The sequence below is a fragment of the Vanellus vanellus genome (assembly GCF_965231255.1).
Source record: "Vanellus vanellus genome assembly, chromosome: 13".
Classification (NCBI taxonomy): domain Eukaryota; kingdom Metazoa; phylum Chordata; class Aves; order Charadriiformes; family Charadriidae; genus Vanellus; species Vanellus vanellus.
Genome location: NC_138918.1, coordinates 10,302,840 through 10,318,373, shown reverse-complemented (window position 1 = coordinate 10,318,373; position 15,534 = coordinate 10,302,840). Strand labels below are relative to the sequence as shown.

At 65.8% G+C, this 15,534-nt stretch overlaps 2 protein-coding genes across 5 annotated transcripts; one reads left to right on the top strand and one right to left on the bottom strand.

The window, feature by feature from the left end:
• Positions 1–416: 416 nt before the first annotated feature.
• On the bottom strand, positions 417–3,397 carry SNCB (synuclein beta; the record flags this gene model as incomplete). 3 transcript variants are annotated; one of them, XM_082489957.1, is made up of 5 exons in its annotated part: positions 417–449; positions 680–769; positions 1,548–1,666; positions 2,008–2,046; positions 3,271–3,397. In XM_082489957.1, the coding sequence occupies 5 exons, from the start codon at positions 3,389–3,391 to the stop codon at positions 417–419; spliced, it is 402 nt and encodes a 133-aa protein (XP_082346083.1). The 3 variants fall into 3 exon arrangements, with proteins under 3 accessions (XP_082346083.1, XP_082346082.1, XP_082346081.1); XM_082489956.1 differs by lacking the exon at positions 680–769 and having other exon boundaries at positions 3,271–3,391; XM_082489955.1 differs by lacking the exon at positions 2,008–2,046 and having other exon boundaries at positions 3,271–3,391.
• A 1,242-nt stretch (positions 3,398–4,639) lies between these two features.
• Positions 4,640–6,149, top strand: EIF4E1B (eukaryotic translation initiation factor 4E family member 1B; the record flags this gene model as incomplete). 2 transcript variants are annotated; one of them, XM_082489942.1, is made up of 7 exons in its annotated part: positions 4,640–4,657; positions 4,844–4,935; positions 5,048–5,143; positions 5,275–5,338; positions 5,541–5,654; positions 5,769–5,908; positions 6,035–6,149. In XM_082489942.1, the coding sequence occupies 7 exons, from the start codon at positions 4,640–4,642 to the stop codon at positions 6,147–6,149; spliced, it is 639 nt and encodes a 212-aa protein (XP_082346068.1). The 2 variants fall into 2 exon arrangements, with proteins under 2 accessions (XP_082346068.1, XP_082346067.1); XM_082489941.1 differs by having other exon boundaries at positions 4,841–4,935.
• Positions 6,150–15,534: the final 9,385 nt, after the last annotated feature.

Sequence of the window (15,534 nt, the reverse complement as noted above, 5' to 3'; positions counted from 1 at the left end):
AAGCAAAATGTACAGCAGCCCGCGAGCAGGTAAACATGCTTTGTACAGACACAGACACACCGGGATGCAGCCAGGGTTTATGGCACTGGGAGGGATACAGAGCGATAAACCCGGGCTACACACACACACACACACGCGCACACACACCAGCCCCTGCGGGCAGTGCCCATGGCTTGGGCACGGGCTGGGGCTCGGGGGCTTGGACATGGCGGGTTTTTCTCACTGCAGGACATGGTACGGAAACACGGACACAGTCCCTTGGAACGGAACTGGAGGAAGAACTTGTGAGCGAACGGGGCAGGGGTCCCCCTGCTCCTCCCCGGCACACAGGCACCGGCCGGGGCCAGCTGGGGAGGAGCAGGGGGCTACCGGCGGTTCGTTGTGCTGCTGGTGGAAGAGGCAAGGATGGGGGTCCATTATGCCTCTGGCTCGTATTCCTGGTATTCCTCCTGTGGGGTGGGGAAAGAAAGAGCCGGTGAGAGAGCTCAAACATGGCATGGAGCCGTGTCCCCCCAGGCCAGCCTGCCCGCAAGGCTGCAGGTCTGCGTGCACAGGGCACCTGGGAGCAGGCAGGCTCTGGGCTTTGCTCCAGACAGCAATGGCCACTGGCGCACTGAGCACTGGCACCCTCTGTGCCCTCCGCAGTGCCCTGTGCCCCCCTGTCACCCCGACCCCTCACCTGCGGGGGCTCCTCGTAGTTCTCCCCCTCTGGCTCCAGCAGCGGCTCAACCAGCGGCTCCTCAACAGCCTCCTGGGCCACCTCCTCTGGCTGGGAGTGAAGCAGGGGGTCAGTCCCACACACACAAGCCCCCCCCACAGCACCCACCCTCCCTGCCAGACTGGGGTGACATAGCAGAGACCAGCAATGCACCTGGGATGCTGAGGGCTCTGCGTGGGGGGTCCCGGTGAGGGTGGCTGGCAAGGGCACCCCAGGCACACACTAGCCCACCATGCTGGGAGGTAACAGGCAGGAGTCCATGGGAGCAGGGCCTGTGTGTGCAGGTCCCTGCACTGCTCCCAGCCCCAGCCCCGGGCAGGTGATGGGTGGTGACACCATGTGGGCCCTGTGGGGCTGCAGCAGCATCCGCATCCCTGGCGGTGCTGGGTAACCCCTCCCCGGGGCTGGCAGAGCAGCTGGCAGGAGGGAAAGGGGGGCAGCCGATCCCCCCGTGAAGCAGTGGTGGCGGCGGTGGCCTCATTTCTTCAGCTGATGCTATTTTGGGCTAAGCTGGAAGCCAACGGCTCATGGGGGCGGCGAGATGCGAACCCACTGCCCCTCCCCGTCCCTCCGCTCCCGCAGCTGTCAGGTCACCTCGCAGCCGCTGGAGCGATGCGCCGCTGGCCCGTGCCGCCGGCCGCCATGCCAGAGCCCGTGCACGCACACGTCCACAGCAGCTGCACATGCAGCCAGCATGCTCGGGGCAGCAACGCTTGCCCGCCCTGGGCACAGGCTGAGCAGCTGGGGACCCTCGGGGTCAGGGAGCTCCTCACCAAGCCTGGGGACATGCCAGCATCCCTGTGGGCATGGCAGTGCCTTGGGGTCTCACCTTCAGGTCCGCAGGGAACTCCTCCTTCTTCACCAGTCCTGTGGCCGCCGCGATGTTGCCAGCACCCGAGAAAGCCGCTTCGCCCAGCTGGGACGCCTGCTCCTTCGCTTTCTCAGCCACTGCAAGAGCCGGTGGTGCCCATTAGTGCCCCCCCCCGTGCCAGGCCAGCTGTGGTTCCATGCTCCATACCACCCGGGGGGGCTGAGGGGGAGCCACTGGGCAGGATCAGGCCCTCCCCACCTCCCTGTCTGGGCGCTGGGGAAGGGTGGGGGCCGGGACACTGTTCCGCAGCTGGGCAGGGAGTGTGAGCAGCCACTGCAAATCCTTCCTTGCTGGCCCGGTTATATAAGAGGCTTTAGCTGGGTGACATCAGCCCCTCAATTAGCCTCTGATCTCGTTAGTGCAGCCGCACTCTTGGGGCCAGAAGGGTACCACGGTGGGAAGCCAGAGGGGACCATACCTGAGGTGACGCCTTGCACCACACCTTGGGTTTTACTCCCTGGGGGTAGAAAGAGAGAGACAGAGATGGAGTTAGAGTGGCCGGTGGCTGGGCTCTGCCATGCGCTGTGACCAGGACCCTGGCAGGACTCTGTGAGATGGGGAAGCATCCTGCCCGCACCCCAGCCTGGCTACACTGGCAGGTGTGGGGGGGTTAGCACCCACCTGGCTCCCTGCAAGGTTCCCTTGGTCCCTGCAGGAGCCTGGGCTGGGGCAGCACAGGGCCACCGTCACGTGCAGGCAGGGCAGAGACCCCCGTGCCCAGCACCATGCTGGGGCACAGCCAGGCAGGGTGAACACCAGCTGTGCCACTGAGCAAAGCCTCCCACGGGAGCCGGGATCCATAACCCAGAGCTGGTACCAACATGGCATGGGAAGCCACACAGCTGGAGCAGCCCTGGGCTGGGTGCTGCCAGCCATGCTGACCCTGCCAGGCTCCCTTCAGGCAGAGTGACACTGCCCGCAGACGCCAGGACGCCCCATGGGATGAGAGCGGGGTATCTGTGATGCAGGGAAAGGCAGGGACTGGGCAGCTCCTGCAGGACAGTGCCTCGGGATGCTCTTTGAGGTGCTAGACACCCACCCAGGGCATGCAGCCCTGGGCAGAGTGGGGGTCCAAGGCAGGCACCCACCACCGCCTGCGGGAACAGCTCTGGGGCCTCAGCCCTTCCTCAGAGCTGGTGCCCTCTGGAGCGGGACTGAGCCCCAGCCCTGCACCCTCCCTCCTGCTGCAGGCAAGGGCGGCCTCAGCTCCCTCCCCAAGCACAGGGGTCACCACCTCCATCACGGTCCCTTTGCGCTCCTGCCCCAGAGCATCCTCGGCGAGGAGCCGCGGGGGGGGCCCGGGCTCAAGACCGCCGGGAGCCGCAGAGTGTCTGTTCCCCGGGGGTTCCATACCCTCAGCCTGGGTACCAGCCCCGACCCCGACCCTGCCCCTGCACGGCGGGCACCGGCCCTCTGCCCCAGGGCACCCCGCCGGCAGGGTGGTCGTGGCGGGGAAGGGGAAGGGGCAGGGGCAGGGACAGGGACAGGGACAGGGACAGGGACAGGGACAGGGGCGGGGGGGAGGAGAGGGGCAGGGGACAGGTGGGGACGGCGGGAGGACGGGCAGGAGGACGCAAGGGCAAAGGCAGAAGCAGGCAAGGGCAGGCAGAGGGGGCCGGCAGGGGCATGCGGGGATTAGCCGGGGGGGGGGGGGGGGGCGACAGGCCGAGACGGCCCTTACCGACATAGAGGACCCCTTCCTTGGTCTTCTCGGCGGCCTCGGCCACCCCCTGCTTGGTCTTCTCGGCGGCGGCGACCACCCCCTCCTTGGCCTTGGATAAGCCCTTCATGAACACCTCCATGGCGGCTCTGCGGGGAGAGGCCGCACGACTTCACCCCGCCCCGGCCCCGCTCCCGCCCGCCCCGCGCATCCCCCCCAGCCCCGTCGCCCGCCCGTCGCCGTCCCGGTCCCCGTCCCCCCCTGCCCCCGTCGGCCCCGCCGCCTGCCCGACCTGGCTCGCTGGCGGCGGGGACGGGCGGGCCGAGCCGGGCCGGGCCGGGCTGCGGCGGGGCGGGCTCAGTGCGGCTGTGCCGGGGCCGCGCCGCGATGCGCTGCGCCGCGATGCGCCGTGATGCGCGGGGGGGACCGCGCCACGCCGGGCTGAGCCGTGCCGAGCCGGCCCCGGCCCCCCCTCTTCCCCCGCCGCGGGCCAGCACGGGAGCGGCACCCCCGGCCCTTTGCCGCCCCAGCCCGCGGGCTCCTTCCCCGCACGGCTCGGCACCCCCGGGACCATCCCATCACGTCGCACCTTCTCCCCGTCCCATTCTGATCCCATCCCACGCTGTTCCCACGCTATGCCGTGCTGGTCCCTATCGTTTTCCATCCCTATCCCACCTTCTCGCTGTCCCATCTCCTCCGGATCCTGATTCCATCTCGTCCTAATCCCATCCCCTCCAGTCTACAGACTGTCCCCATCCCATCCTGTCTCTGTCCCACCCCTTCCATGTTCTACCCTGTCCCTATGCTTTTCCCCCATCCCATCCTGATCCCATCCCCTCCTCATCATGTCCTCTTCCCACCTCATCCCACCCCATTCCCATCCCACCCTGTCCCCACCCCATCCAATTCTGATCCCATCCCATCCCACGCTCTCCTCATCCCATCCCATTCCTATCCCATGTTCATCCCATCCCATCCCATCCCATCCCATCCCATCCCATCCCATTCCTATCCCATGTTGTTCCCATCCCGTCCCATCCCATCCCATCCCATCCCATCCCATCCCCACTCCCCCATCCTGATGCTATCCTGCCCTATCTGAGTACCATCCTGCCCTGCCCCAGACCACACCATCTTGATCCAACCCCATACTGGCCCCACCTTACCCCATCCTACCCCCCCATCCTACCCTCACCACCTGCCCTCACCCCCTGCCCTAGAGGAGGGTCCTCCCATCTCTGTGCTCCCCAGGAGGGGCAGACCTGTCACCCCTTTCCCAGCACACCGCCCTCCCACCCCACCAGCTGCAGCTGGGATGGCTGCCTCATCCCACCCGGCTGTGGGCACTTAAGAGCCGGGGGCGGCAGGAGGGAAGCCTGTGCTGAGCAAGATGGCTACAGGGGAGCAGGTGAGTGCTCTCCTTGTGGGCTGAGCCTCGCAGCAGAGCATAGGCGGCACTGCCGTCCCTTCAGGGCTCCCAGCTGTGGGATCCACGTTGTGGTGTGGGGGTGGCTGGGGGGGGGGGAAGGGGGGCACAGGCTCCCTGCTGGAATGGCCATGGGGCTCCTCAGAGCTATCCCTCATTCCCTAGCAGAGGCAAGAGGAGCGGCGGCGGCGGCGGAGGGCGGCTCAGCAGCAAGAGCTGCTCCTGGCAGAGAGCCTGGGCAAGCACCCCCTGCAGAACAGGTATGAGGGGCCCTGCCATGGGCAGCCTCCCCCAGCACTGGGAGGGGGTGCTGGGGCTAGGTGGGGGCTCCAGCATGGCTGACCCCCCCCCTCATCTCCTCTCCCTCCCCAGGTGGGCACTGTGGTTCTTCAAGAATGACAAGAGTAAGATGTGGCAGGCAAACCTGCGCCTAGTCACCAAGTTCAGCACTGTGGAGGACTTCTGGGCGTGAGTGTCCCATGAGTGGGCAATGTGGCCCCTCTGGAGAGGTCCCGATGGGGGGGGCTGGGCCAGAGGAGAGTGCTGGGCGTCCCTGAGGCACCTCTTCTCACCTACTTCTGTTTTTTCACATGGCACAGGCTGTACAGCCACATCCAGCTCGCCAGCAAGCTCACATCTGGCTGTGACTACTCCCTCTTCAAGGTGGGACACCTGCCCTGCTACATTCCTTCCTCAGAACCCTCTGCAGCATGCAGCATTATGGGGGCACACTAGGTGCCAGTGGGTCTGGTGAGCCACCCTGGCCATGGGGTGGGAGGAGAAGCCTGGCTGGGTGCTCACAGCTCCCCAGGCTGGCTCTGCTTGGGTGCTTTGTGCCCCTGGCCATTCCCTTGCCCTCCCCCAGGACGGCATCGAGCCCATGTGGGAGGACAACCAGAACAAGCGTGGTGGGCGCTGGCTCATCACCCTGGCCAAGCAGCAGCGGCACACCGAGCTGGATCGTTTCTGGCTGGAGACGGTGAGTGTGGCCCCACTCAGGCTGGCCCACAGGGTCCTGGCAGCAGTGCTTCACCCTGCTACAGCGCCAAGCCCCAGAGAGGACTGTCCTGAGCTCCCCTTCTCCTCCCGGTAGCTGCTGTGCCTCATCGGGGAGATGTTTGATGAGTACAGCGACGAGGTGTGTGGGGCTGTCATCAACATCCGCGCCAAGGGGGACAAGATTGCCATCTGGACTCGAGAAGCAGAGAACCGGGAAGGTGTCACCCACATCGGGTAATGCAGCATTGGGGGGGGAGGGGGGCTGTGCAGGGCCAGGTTTGGGGGGAATGTGGTCCCTGGGCGGGGAGCTGGTGGGAGAAGCAATGCTGTCCTGTTCATCCAGCCCTTTCCCTCCTCCAGGCGTGTCTATAAAGAGCACCTGGGTCTGTCACAGAAGGTGGCCATTGGGTACCAAGCCCACGCGGACACAGCCACCAAGAGCGGCTCCCTCACCAAGACCAAGTTTGTGGTGTGACTGTGGGGGGAGTGGAGCACTGCCCATGGGGTCCCCCTGTTCTGTCCCACAATGAATGGCTGCAGCTGAGCGTGGTCTGTATGTCCAGGGCTGGGCCAGGGCTCTGGCATCCTGGGGGGCCTCTTGCTTGTGGGAGGGTCTCCTGGAAGTGGGACAATGCCTTGCCATATCCTGTACCTGCCCGCTGGGTGAGCGGGGCTGGGAGCACAGAGCGGGCATGGCACAGGTGTCACTGTGTGCTTGGGGCACTGCGTGTGCCTGCCTGCCTCCCCCAGTGCCTGGGACCAGTTCCTGGGTCTATCAGGGGTGCCTCTCTGCTCTAGGGGACCCTGGATAGTCCCCAGGAGGAGTCTGGGCTCTGTCCTCCCCTGGCCAAGGCACAGACACAACTCTCTGCCCTGCAAGCCTGGGTGTGGGAAGGGGTACCAGAGCCCAGCTTCTCTGGGTCAGCTCAGCCTGAGGAGCTGGTCCCCATCTCTCCCAAGCCCCTGCACACCTGTGGGACACAGGTCTGCCTTCTCAGGAAGACTAGCTCCTCAGCCAAGGGCTGCCCAGTGTCCCCGCAGGGTCGGTGCTGGGGCACAGCCCGCACTCTGTCCTTTAATCTTTTATTTGTGGTTTTGACTGTTGGGTCTGTCCTTCCCCCCGCCTGTTCAGGTTCTTGAGGTGGAGCTGACTGCTCACCTCCTGACAGTGCTGCCCACGCTTCTGGCCTCACTGCAGCTCTCCTCCAGAAGGAGCTTCCTCCATCCCCTCCAGGAGCACTCAGGTGGCTCCAGCTCAAGCCCAGGGATGCACCCTGTCCAGGGCAGCACATCTCAGCTCTGGGCTCGCAGGGAGGCACAGACAGGCTGGGTCACTTGTCCCCTACTGCTGCTTGGTGCCTGTGCTGGCTCAGTGCTGCCCTGCCTGCTTCTGGGGTTTGCAGAGACCTGGTCCTGCAGAAGGACAGTCTTGACTACGTCTCTGCTGTTGCAGTTGCTTGAGGCATGTCTGGCCTTGGGCGATGTGGCCGTGTCACCCTGGACCCTCAGCTGCCCGCAGTGCAGCCCTGCAGGGTTTGCTGGAGCGTGCTGAGCCCTGCCCTGCTCTAGGATGCTGCCACAGCGGCACAGAGCTGTGTCCCTGGCCTCAGCTGCCCTTCTCCAGGGCCACCAGCCCTGTGGCCTCCCTGGGGCGGCTGTGCCAGGGCTCTGCCTGCAGCCTGCCTGCGCTTCATCACCCTCATTGCTCCCTGTGCCAGGCGCACTGGGGCCGAGAGATGCTGCTGGAGAGGGGACATGGGAACTCATCCCTGGTGCGCAGCGTGCCAGGCCATATCCCTGTGTCCTTGCATCACATGCTGGTCCTGGGCTGCTTCTCTGCGGAGGTACAAGGGGGACAGGACCATGCTGCCCACCCCTGTAGGGCGCTGGGGTGCTGTGAGCCATATTGGCCCCATGGCTGGTGGCAGGGAGGGGGGACAGCAGTATGGGGGTGGCTGGTACCCCCAAGCCTGGGTTGCCTGCGGGTGGAGGACCCGGGGGTCCCTAAAGAGGGGACCCGGGCACAGGGTCTGCCTCCCGGGGCTGGGGGCTGCAGCCTGCCCTGTCCGGGGCTCGGGCAGCGCGCGCTGCCTGCACTGCCGGCCCATGGCCACGCGATGGTGCCGCTCGCCCGGCCTTGGCCAGCTCCGCCACGGCGGGGCCGGCAGCATGCCCTGCCTGCGGCGGGGTGGCAGAGCTGCTCCAGCATCCCCTCCTCCTCGTCCCTCCTTCCACACCCCACACACCATCCCCCCCTCCCCGGGTGAGAGGCAGGAGCCAAGCGTGGGGCACGGGCTGTGGGGCTGGCAGGCCTGAAGCTGGTGGAGGGGTGGAAGCACGAGGGGTGCCGAGACCCCCATCCAATGCAACGTTAATACCCCCCCCCCCCCCCCCCCCCCAGCAGTGGCAGCATGAAGTGGGGGAGGGCCAGGGGTTGTCTGTCCCTTCAACCTGCTCCTCTGCCTGGCATGGTCTCACTCCCCCCATAGCCCCCCATCTGGCTCTGGGGCTGAGCCCCCTCCCCGTGGCACAATGTGCCTGTCCCCTCATCCCCACATTGGGTGCAGCAAGGGGGCTGTGCTCACGGGTGCCCTGCACCCTGCCACGCCGGGAGGCTAAGGTTACCTGGGGGGTTGGTGGCAGAGGCTGCTGCGGTTCATTGCTTGTTCGCGTGCAGCTATGGTGGGATTTCATTTGATTGGAAAAGTAATAGGGGCCATTTATCTCTATGGCTTTATGGGCTCCTGGCAGCCCAGCTGGGCCAGGGGCAGGGGGTTGGTGGTGCCCACCTGGAGCCTACCCTTTGGGTATGCGATGGCCTCCATCCTCAGCTCCTGCGCCCTGGGGTCCCTGCCTGGGGAGAAGAGGGTGCTGAGAGGTTGGGGGGTGCTCAGGAACCCCTTGGGTGGGCGCAGTGGTGGCCAGGAGCCACCCAGTGAGCACATCAGCGCCAGGACTGCCCCCAGCCTGTCTCATGCCGGGCAGCTGTCCCAGCTGGCAGCCAAGCTGGCAGCCCTGTCAATAATCATAATTAAAAATTAATACTAATCAAAAGGGAGAGGCAGATGGCAGCAGACATGCGGCAGGGCTGCAGGTGGGGGCGGGGGGCACTGGAGCCAGAGGAGTTGGGGAGGACACAGCAACCATGGGGTGCAGTGAGGCAGGAGGGTCACGGTGCCGTGGGGGCCAGTGGGGGATGGGGGGTGCAGGGTAAGGGACCCCATAGGGCACAGCAGGGCTGGGGATGTGGGGCCAGTGTTGCTGTGGGGCAAAGCAGGGGATGGGGACAGCAGCACAGCACTGGGCTGGCACAAGGGATGGGGACCCCTGTCCCCTTCTCTGGGTGGGTGGCACAGGTTGGTGGTGCTGGGCGCCTGCTGGGGGTCACCTTGCCGGCAGCTGGCATGGAGCCAGGGCTGGGCACTGCCGTTCCACACCTCGGCTCGGCAGGCTGCCAGCCCGGCCTCTCCCTGCGCCACCGGCTCTGATGGCTCTGACAGCCAGGACAGATCCTGCCTCCTGCCCCTGACACACACCTGGTGCCAGGCTGGGTGCGGGCACCCATCCCGCTGTGACCGGTGGGAGCTGCAGGGTTAAAATCCCCCAAAGGAAGTGGGGAAGGAGCTGCTGGTTCACTGGCGTGTGGGCTGGGGAAGAACAGGCAGCGCTGGCTCACCGTGGGAGTGGGCAGGCAGCACGGCTGCTGGCACTGGGGCTGTGCCACACCGTTACTGTGGTGCCTGCACCCACCTCCCTGCCCCATCACCTGCCCGGGTGCCACGGGGATGCTCTGGGCCCTGGCAAGGGGGGATGTGGGCACACAGGGGACCTCCAGTCCTGGGTACCACCAGGACGTCCTGAGCATCCCTGGGGGGATTTGCCCCCACGAGGTGCCCTGTGCCCTCCCTGCTCACCCTGCTGGGCCCTGCCAAGGGCACAGGCTGAGCTCACTCTCCATCCATGAGCACCATGGCATGTGAGGAGGGGTATCCAGGGAGAGGGGTACCTACAGCGCACCGTTCCCATGACAACCTCCCCGGAGACAGCAGCTGGTGCGGGAGAAGTGGGAGGCGAGAGGCCCACGGACCCCTCCATGCTTGGGCTCCTGCTTCACAGGACACAGCGAGGTGCAGCAAAGCGGCAGCACCCATGGGTCTTGCTCCTGGCCTCAGGCTCTGCTTGCCCCATCCTGCTCCCTGTCTGCTGTCCCTGCAGTGGGGGGGGCAGGCAGGCATGGTGGTGCTGGTGCTGCCCACCCATGCTGGGTTTGCACAGGGCGGGGAGGGGTGGGGTTGTGTGCACATCTGGGTTTGCACGGTGGGATTTGCACATCTGGGTTTGCACAGCGGGGTTGACATATAGGAGTCTGCATGGAGGGGAAGGGGTTAAGTGCCTGCAGGGCTGTCCCCAGTGCCAGCAGCAGAGGCAGAGGAGAGGGGGACAGTATCTCCTGCCCTGCACTGCCAGAGGGAGCCTGTACCTGAGAAGGGTCCCTTGCTGTCACTTCTCATCTGCATGACAGTGGCAGCCAGGCTCCTGCTACATGGCTGAGCACTCTGCTTCCCCGCAGGGACGGGCTTGCACTTCCCGCTTGGCAGAGGCAGGTGGGGGGGGAGAACAGGCGGGTGGGATGGGGACAGGCACAGGGATGAGGACAAGAGACACGTGGCCGCAGTCCTGCAGGCATGGCTGCGGCACGGTGCTGTGGCAGGCTGTGCTGTCCTCACCACCTTGCCCTGTGCCCTCCTGACACCACCATTTTGGGCTTTGCTCTGGGGGCCCTGTGCCATGGCCTGAGTGCCCCCTACCTGCCTGGCACATGCCCACGGGCATTTGTCCCTCCCCAACACATCATGATCAAGCTGTCCCGAAGCCTCCACTGTGGGCATGGCGTAGCCCCTGCCCGCAGCCCAGTCCCTCAGTTCCCCCAGCAGATGCCACCAGCTCGGAGGGACCAGCCTGAGCCTCCCTCAACACAGATGCATCCCAACAGCTGGGAAAGGGGGGGGCTCCATTGGTACCCCCACATCCTCCCGGCATGGCACAGGGACCAGCTGCTCTCCTGACTCGGGGGGAGCAGCCACCAGCCCCGTGGCTGCCAGGGCACAGGGCATACAGCGGGCAGTGCCACCGGTGCCTGTCCTTTCCCTCCTGTCCCTGTGCGCCCTGGGGCTCCCTTGCAAGGGGCTGGTGACGCTGCACCCCACAGACAACCCCCTGCCAGCACCCAGCCAGGGGGCTGCCTGGCTTCCTGCCCACCCGCCCCAGCACCGCGTCTCTGGCTGGGAGGGCTGGTGTTTCCCGAGCAGTCGATGCGCCCATCGATCCCGCACAGCTCCGCCGGCTGCTCTCCCACCGCCCTGCTAATTAATTGTCTGCCGCTGCTGCTGCTGCTGCTGCTGCTGCTGCGGGAGCACCGGGCACCTGGGGTGCCTGGGCTGCCTGTGCCCTGCCCTGCCTGCGAGCTCATGGCCCCTGCCCCACACGTGGGCTGGAGGCCCTGTGGGAGCTGGCACCCACCTTGGACCCACACCTGACCCACCTGCGCCACAGGGTGGGGGGCTGTGTCAGGCTGGGGAGGGGGCTGGCAGGCCCTGGGCTGTGGTGGGGGCTCAAGGGGGGGCTGAGGGGGGGATGGGGGCAGCACATGGCCCCTTTCAGCCCTGCCAGTGCCCATGTCGGGGACACCCTCCCACTGCTTGTGGCCGTGCCCACCTCAGCCTGCACCAGCCCCCAGCCGGGCGCGGGGACAGGGACGGGGACGCTGCCTTTGTGCCGGGCTGTAATGAGATTTCTGCTTGGCTGCCTGGATAGAAAATCCCAGCCGGAGGATGCGAAAAACATCTCCAAGCTCCAGCAGCCTCCTGCCCCTGCCCAGCCTGAGGCATCTGGAGATGTCCCCACCCCAGCACCCACAGCACTGCCAGAGGGGGCATCGGCACCAGCTCCAACTGGGAACACCCATGGGGTGCACGAGTCAGTGGCTTTGCACCCTGTTCACCCCACTCCCCACATCCCAGCCCCACTCGTGCGGCCACCGCAGATGGGCTGGGGTTGCCAGGCACACAACCCTGGGGACCATGGGCTGTGTGCCGCTGTCATGCCCACCCTCCCATGTGCCCGGGTGCAGGCGCCAGCACCTCAGTGCCTTCGGCCACTGCTGCTCTCCAGCGAGGTCCCAGTGCTATGGCATCACGTCTGCAGGACCCGTGTGTGCAAGGTGGCACCGAGCTGTGCCCTGGCCCCTCCAGCCGCCCCATTTGCCCCACAACAGCAGCAAATCCATCTCCTTAAAAAGCGGGGACCAGCTCCATGGGCGCTGGGGGCTGCACGGAGCTGTGCTGGGACGGGCTTTGCAGCGTGTCTTAATGGAGCACTTCCCGCCCCCGGCGCCGTGCGCTGTTAATCTACTCTTGCAAATGGCTAATTTTGAAAATCCTCTTATCAGAATTAGGTCCTCAACATCCATATTTATTTACTTTTCATTTTCATAATCTTTCTGTTCCTCATGTGGCTGGGGTTGTTCTCAGGCTCCTGGCTCCGTTTCTGAGCATCCCTGTGCAGGATGAGGCCCAGGATGTCCCACGCTGTGCCATGCCATCCCATGCCATGCCACAGTCTGGCACATGTCCCTTGTGTGGTACACATGTTCCTCGCACCCTCAGCTCTGCCATTCGGGGTGCCCACTCCTCACCGGGGCACCCTCCTGGTCCCCAGCGCCCTGCACAGCCCAGACCACATCCAGTACCAGGGTCCCAGCCGCATCCTGCTCACGGGGCCATGCATTATGCATTGTTTATTCGTCAGCACCTTCTCTGTTTGTAACTCAATTAGGCAGACGGTGGTTTTGCTAATACAATGGTGTTTAATATTCGACTTCCTTAAATACCACAAATGGATGGGGATGCAGCTCGCAGGCGATCCATTATACATGAGCTCAAATACCTATTTAAATATTTGATGGAAGTTTAGAAAATCTCAGGGCTGGCCTTGCCCTCAGCTGCCGGGGCTGGGCAGGAGGTCGGGCACAGCACAGGCAGGGGCTCTGCTGGACCTGGTGACGGGTGGGAGGTGCTCCGCCTCGGCTGGCCTGGCCGGACAAGGTGCCTGGGACACATGGTGAGGGATGAGCAGTGACAGGCTGGTGCCATCCCCAGGGAGGCATCAACCACAGCCCGCAGAGCCCAGTACTGCCACCCGCTGGGTGATGCCCTCCCTCCACCTCCACCCCAATCCAATTTCTTTTGGGAGAAAGCCTTGGTACAACGGCTGCAGCACGTGGCTGAGCCATGACCACGGCACGCTGGAGAAGAGAATTAATTTTTAATTCCATCTTAATTACTCTGAGTAATAATCCATTTACAGCACCCAGTGGGGCCAATGTTTCCAGCATCCCCCCGGGGCTGCAGCAGTGGCAGGACACCCAGATGCTGAGCACACCGTGCTGTGGGCACCAGACTCCCTTCCTCGAAGCCTCTGAGTCCTGTGGCTCCCCACACGCTGTAGCCCCTCATGTCACCCCAGCGGGTATTCAGGGGTCCCAGGTGTCCCCATGGGCACAGGCTGGGCTGGCACAGCACTAGCAGCAGTGGGACTCAGGTGGCTATGGAGCAGGATCTGGCTCATCCACCCCCTCAGCTCCTCCTCAGCAAGAGGGAGAGGGAGCAGAATTGAAAGTGATCTCCCCAATCTGTATTAATTAGAGTCTATTAACTCGTCAGCGCGCCCTGCTGCTTCCAAACTGACGGCCCGGCCACTCTGTCCCACAGCGCAGGAGGGACACACAGGGTGACGCTGTGTGGCCTCAGCACAGCACCTGTGTGACACTGTGATCATGGGCACATGGCGAGGGAACCGGGCGAAGCCGGGACAGGACTGGGCATCCCCAGTACCCCCAGGTGGGCAGCGGGGCAGACAGCGTGCGGTGAGTGCCGGGGCAGTGGGAGTGTTGTTGCTGGCACCTCCGGTGCAGCGCCAGGAGCAGGAGCTGGAAGCCATCCCGAGAGAGCGGCACAAGGAGCAGATGGGGCTGGAGCAGTGCCAGGGGGCCCTGAGCCCCCTCCCCACCACGCTGTCCCAGGGTGGCGTCGTGCTGGGTGCCTTGGGGGTATGGGTGCCATCCACGCCAGGTACCCTCTCCTTGCCCTGCCCCAGCGCCTGGACAGGGGGTCTGGCCCCCATGGGAGCCCAGGCTGGGGGTCCCGGCGCTGTGGGGGGAGCTCGCCCTGGTTCCCATGGCAGCCCCCTGGGAGCTCACGTGCAGCGTGGTGACTTCAGCAGGAGCAGATGGAGCCGCGAGGAGTAAAAACATCCTGTTTCCATGCAAATGCCATCAGTAATAACAAGCCAGCCTGCAGGAGGGTGGTTATCGCCGCACGGGGACTCTGCCCATGGGGGGCTGGGGGGCCTCCTCTGCTGGCTGCCCCCCACCAGTGCCTATGTGGGATGTGCTGGGGCTCAGGGCATGGCCTGGGGCAGCACGGTGGGACTGGAGCGAGCACCCATGGGTCCCACCCCACGTGCGCTGCCCTGCCTGCACACATGGCTGGCACAGGAGGTCCCCAGCAAGGGGGTGATGGGGGGACATGGCTCTGGCTACGCCCCGGGGCTGGGCTGGTGGTGGCCTCGGCTCTGCCCAGCGCCACCAGTGCTGTGCTGGGGTGGATGGAGGCCACAGCACAGCTGGTGCCACCCGGGAGAGCTGCGTTGGCTTTGCACCCACTTCAGCTCTTGAAGGCGTCAGAGCAGTTGTTAATTGTTCCTGGAGCTGCTAATGAAATTATCGCTGCGCGGCGCTGGGAGTCACTGCCCGGTCCTGCCCCTGCCTGGCCCCCGCTGCTGGGGACTGGGGGCTGTTCGGCACCTCTGGTGCAGGCTCTGTCTCCCATGGGGTTTGGGGAGCACCTTGGGCACCCCAATACAGCCTCACCCCCCTTCACCCCTCGTCCATTGCCCACACCCCAATCTGCCCACTGATGATGGCAGCGCTGCTTGCCAGGCACCCCGTCTGGCTGCGGGACAGCACAGGGAGTGAAGGGGCCACATCCCACAGCCGGGGAAGAGCCAAATAGCCCAGGAGAGGCCAACCTGGCTGAGTGTAGGGTCCCTCGGGGCCAGACCCCCATGTATGGCAGTGAGATGGGACCCCACGGGTGGCACATGTTCCTGCCAAGATGGTTGCCCCACTTCTGTGACTTTTCCCAGCAGAAGACACTGCGCTTACCCACCGGAGCTGTGGTGGCTGGAGGGTGCAGGGCAGGGTGCCAGCAGGACCCTCTTCTGCCTGGGTTGTGCCCCCCACCCACCCATGGGGGTGTCAGGCTGGGCTGGGTGGGGGACCCCTGGGCATCACCTGGCCCGGGGGGGCAGCAGGGGCTCAGAGCAGAGCGGGGGGGTGGGGTGGGTGCCGTGCCGGCTGGGTGTCGTGCCGGAGGGGGGTGTCCCGGGGGGTGGGGTGGGTAAGATGCCGTGCTGGGGGGGTGCAAACCGGGGCTGCCTCGCCGTGGGCTGCGGACCCCCAGCGCCGCGGGGGGGGGGGGGGGGGGGAAATGCAGAGGGAGGGTGCGGGGGGGGTGGTGTGTGCGGTGCCGGGGGTGCGGAGCGCGGCGGCGGGGGCGCGCCCAGCTGTTGCGCCGTCCCTTCCGCGGGCGGGTCCGCGCTCGCCGCCCCGCATTGGCGGCGCCCGGGCGGAGCGGAGTGGAGCGGGAGCGGGAGCGGCGCGGCGGCGGGCGGCAGCAGCGGCGGGGCCGGGCCGGGCCGGTGGCGGTGGCGGGGCCGGTGGGGCCATGGCCCGCTGAGGGCGCCGCGGAGCGCGGCCCGCCCTGCTCCCTCGCCCCGCGCAGCGCTCCGCGGGGCGCGCC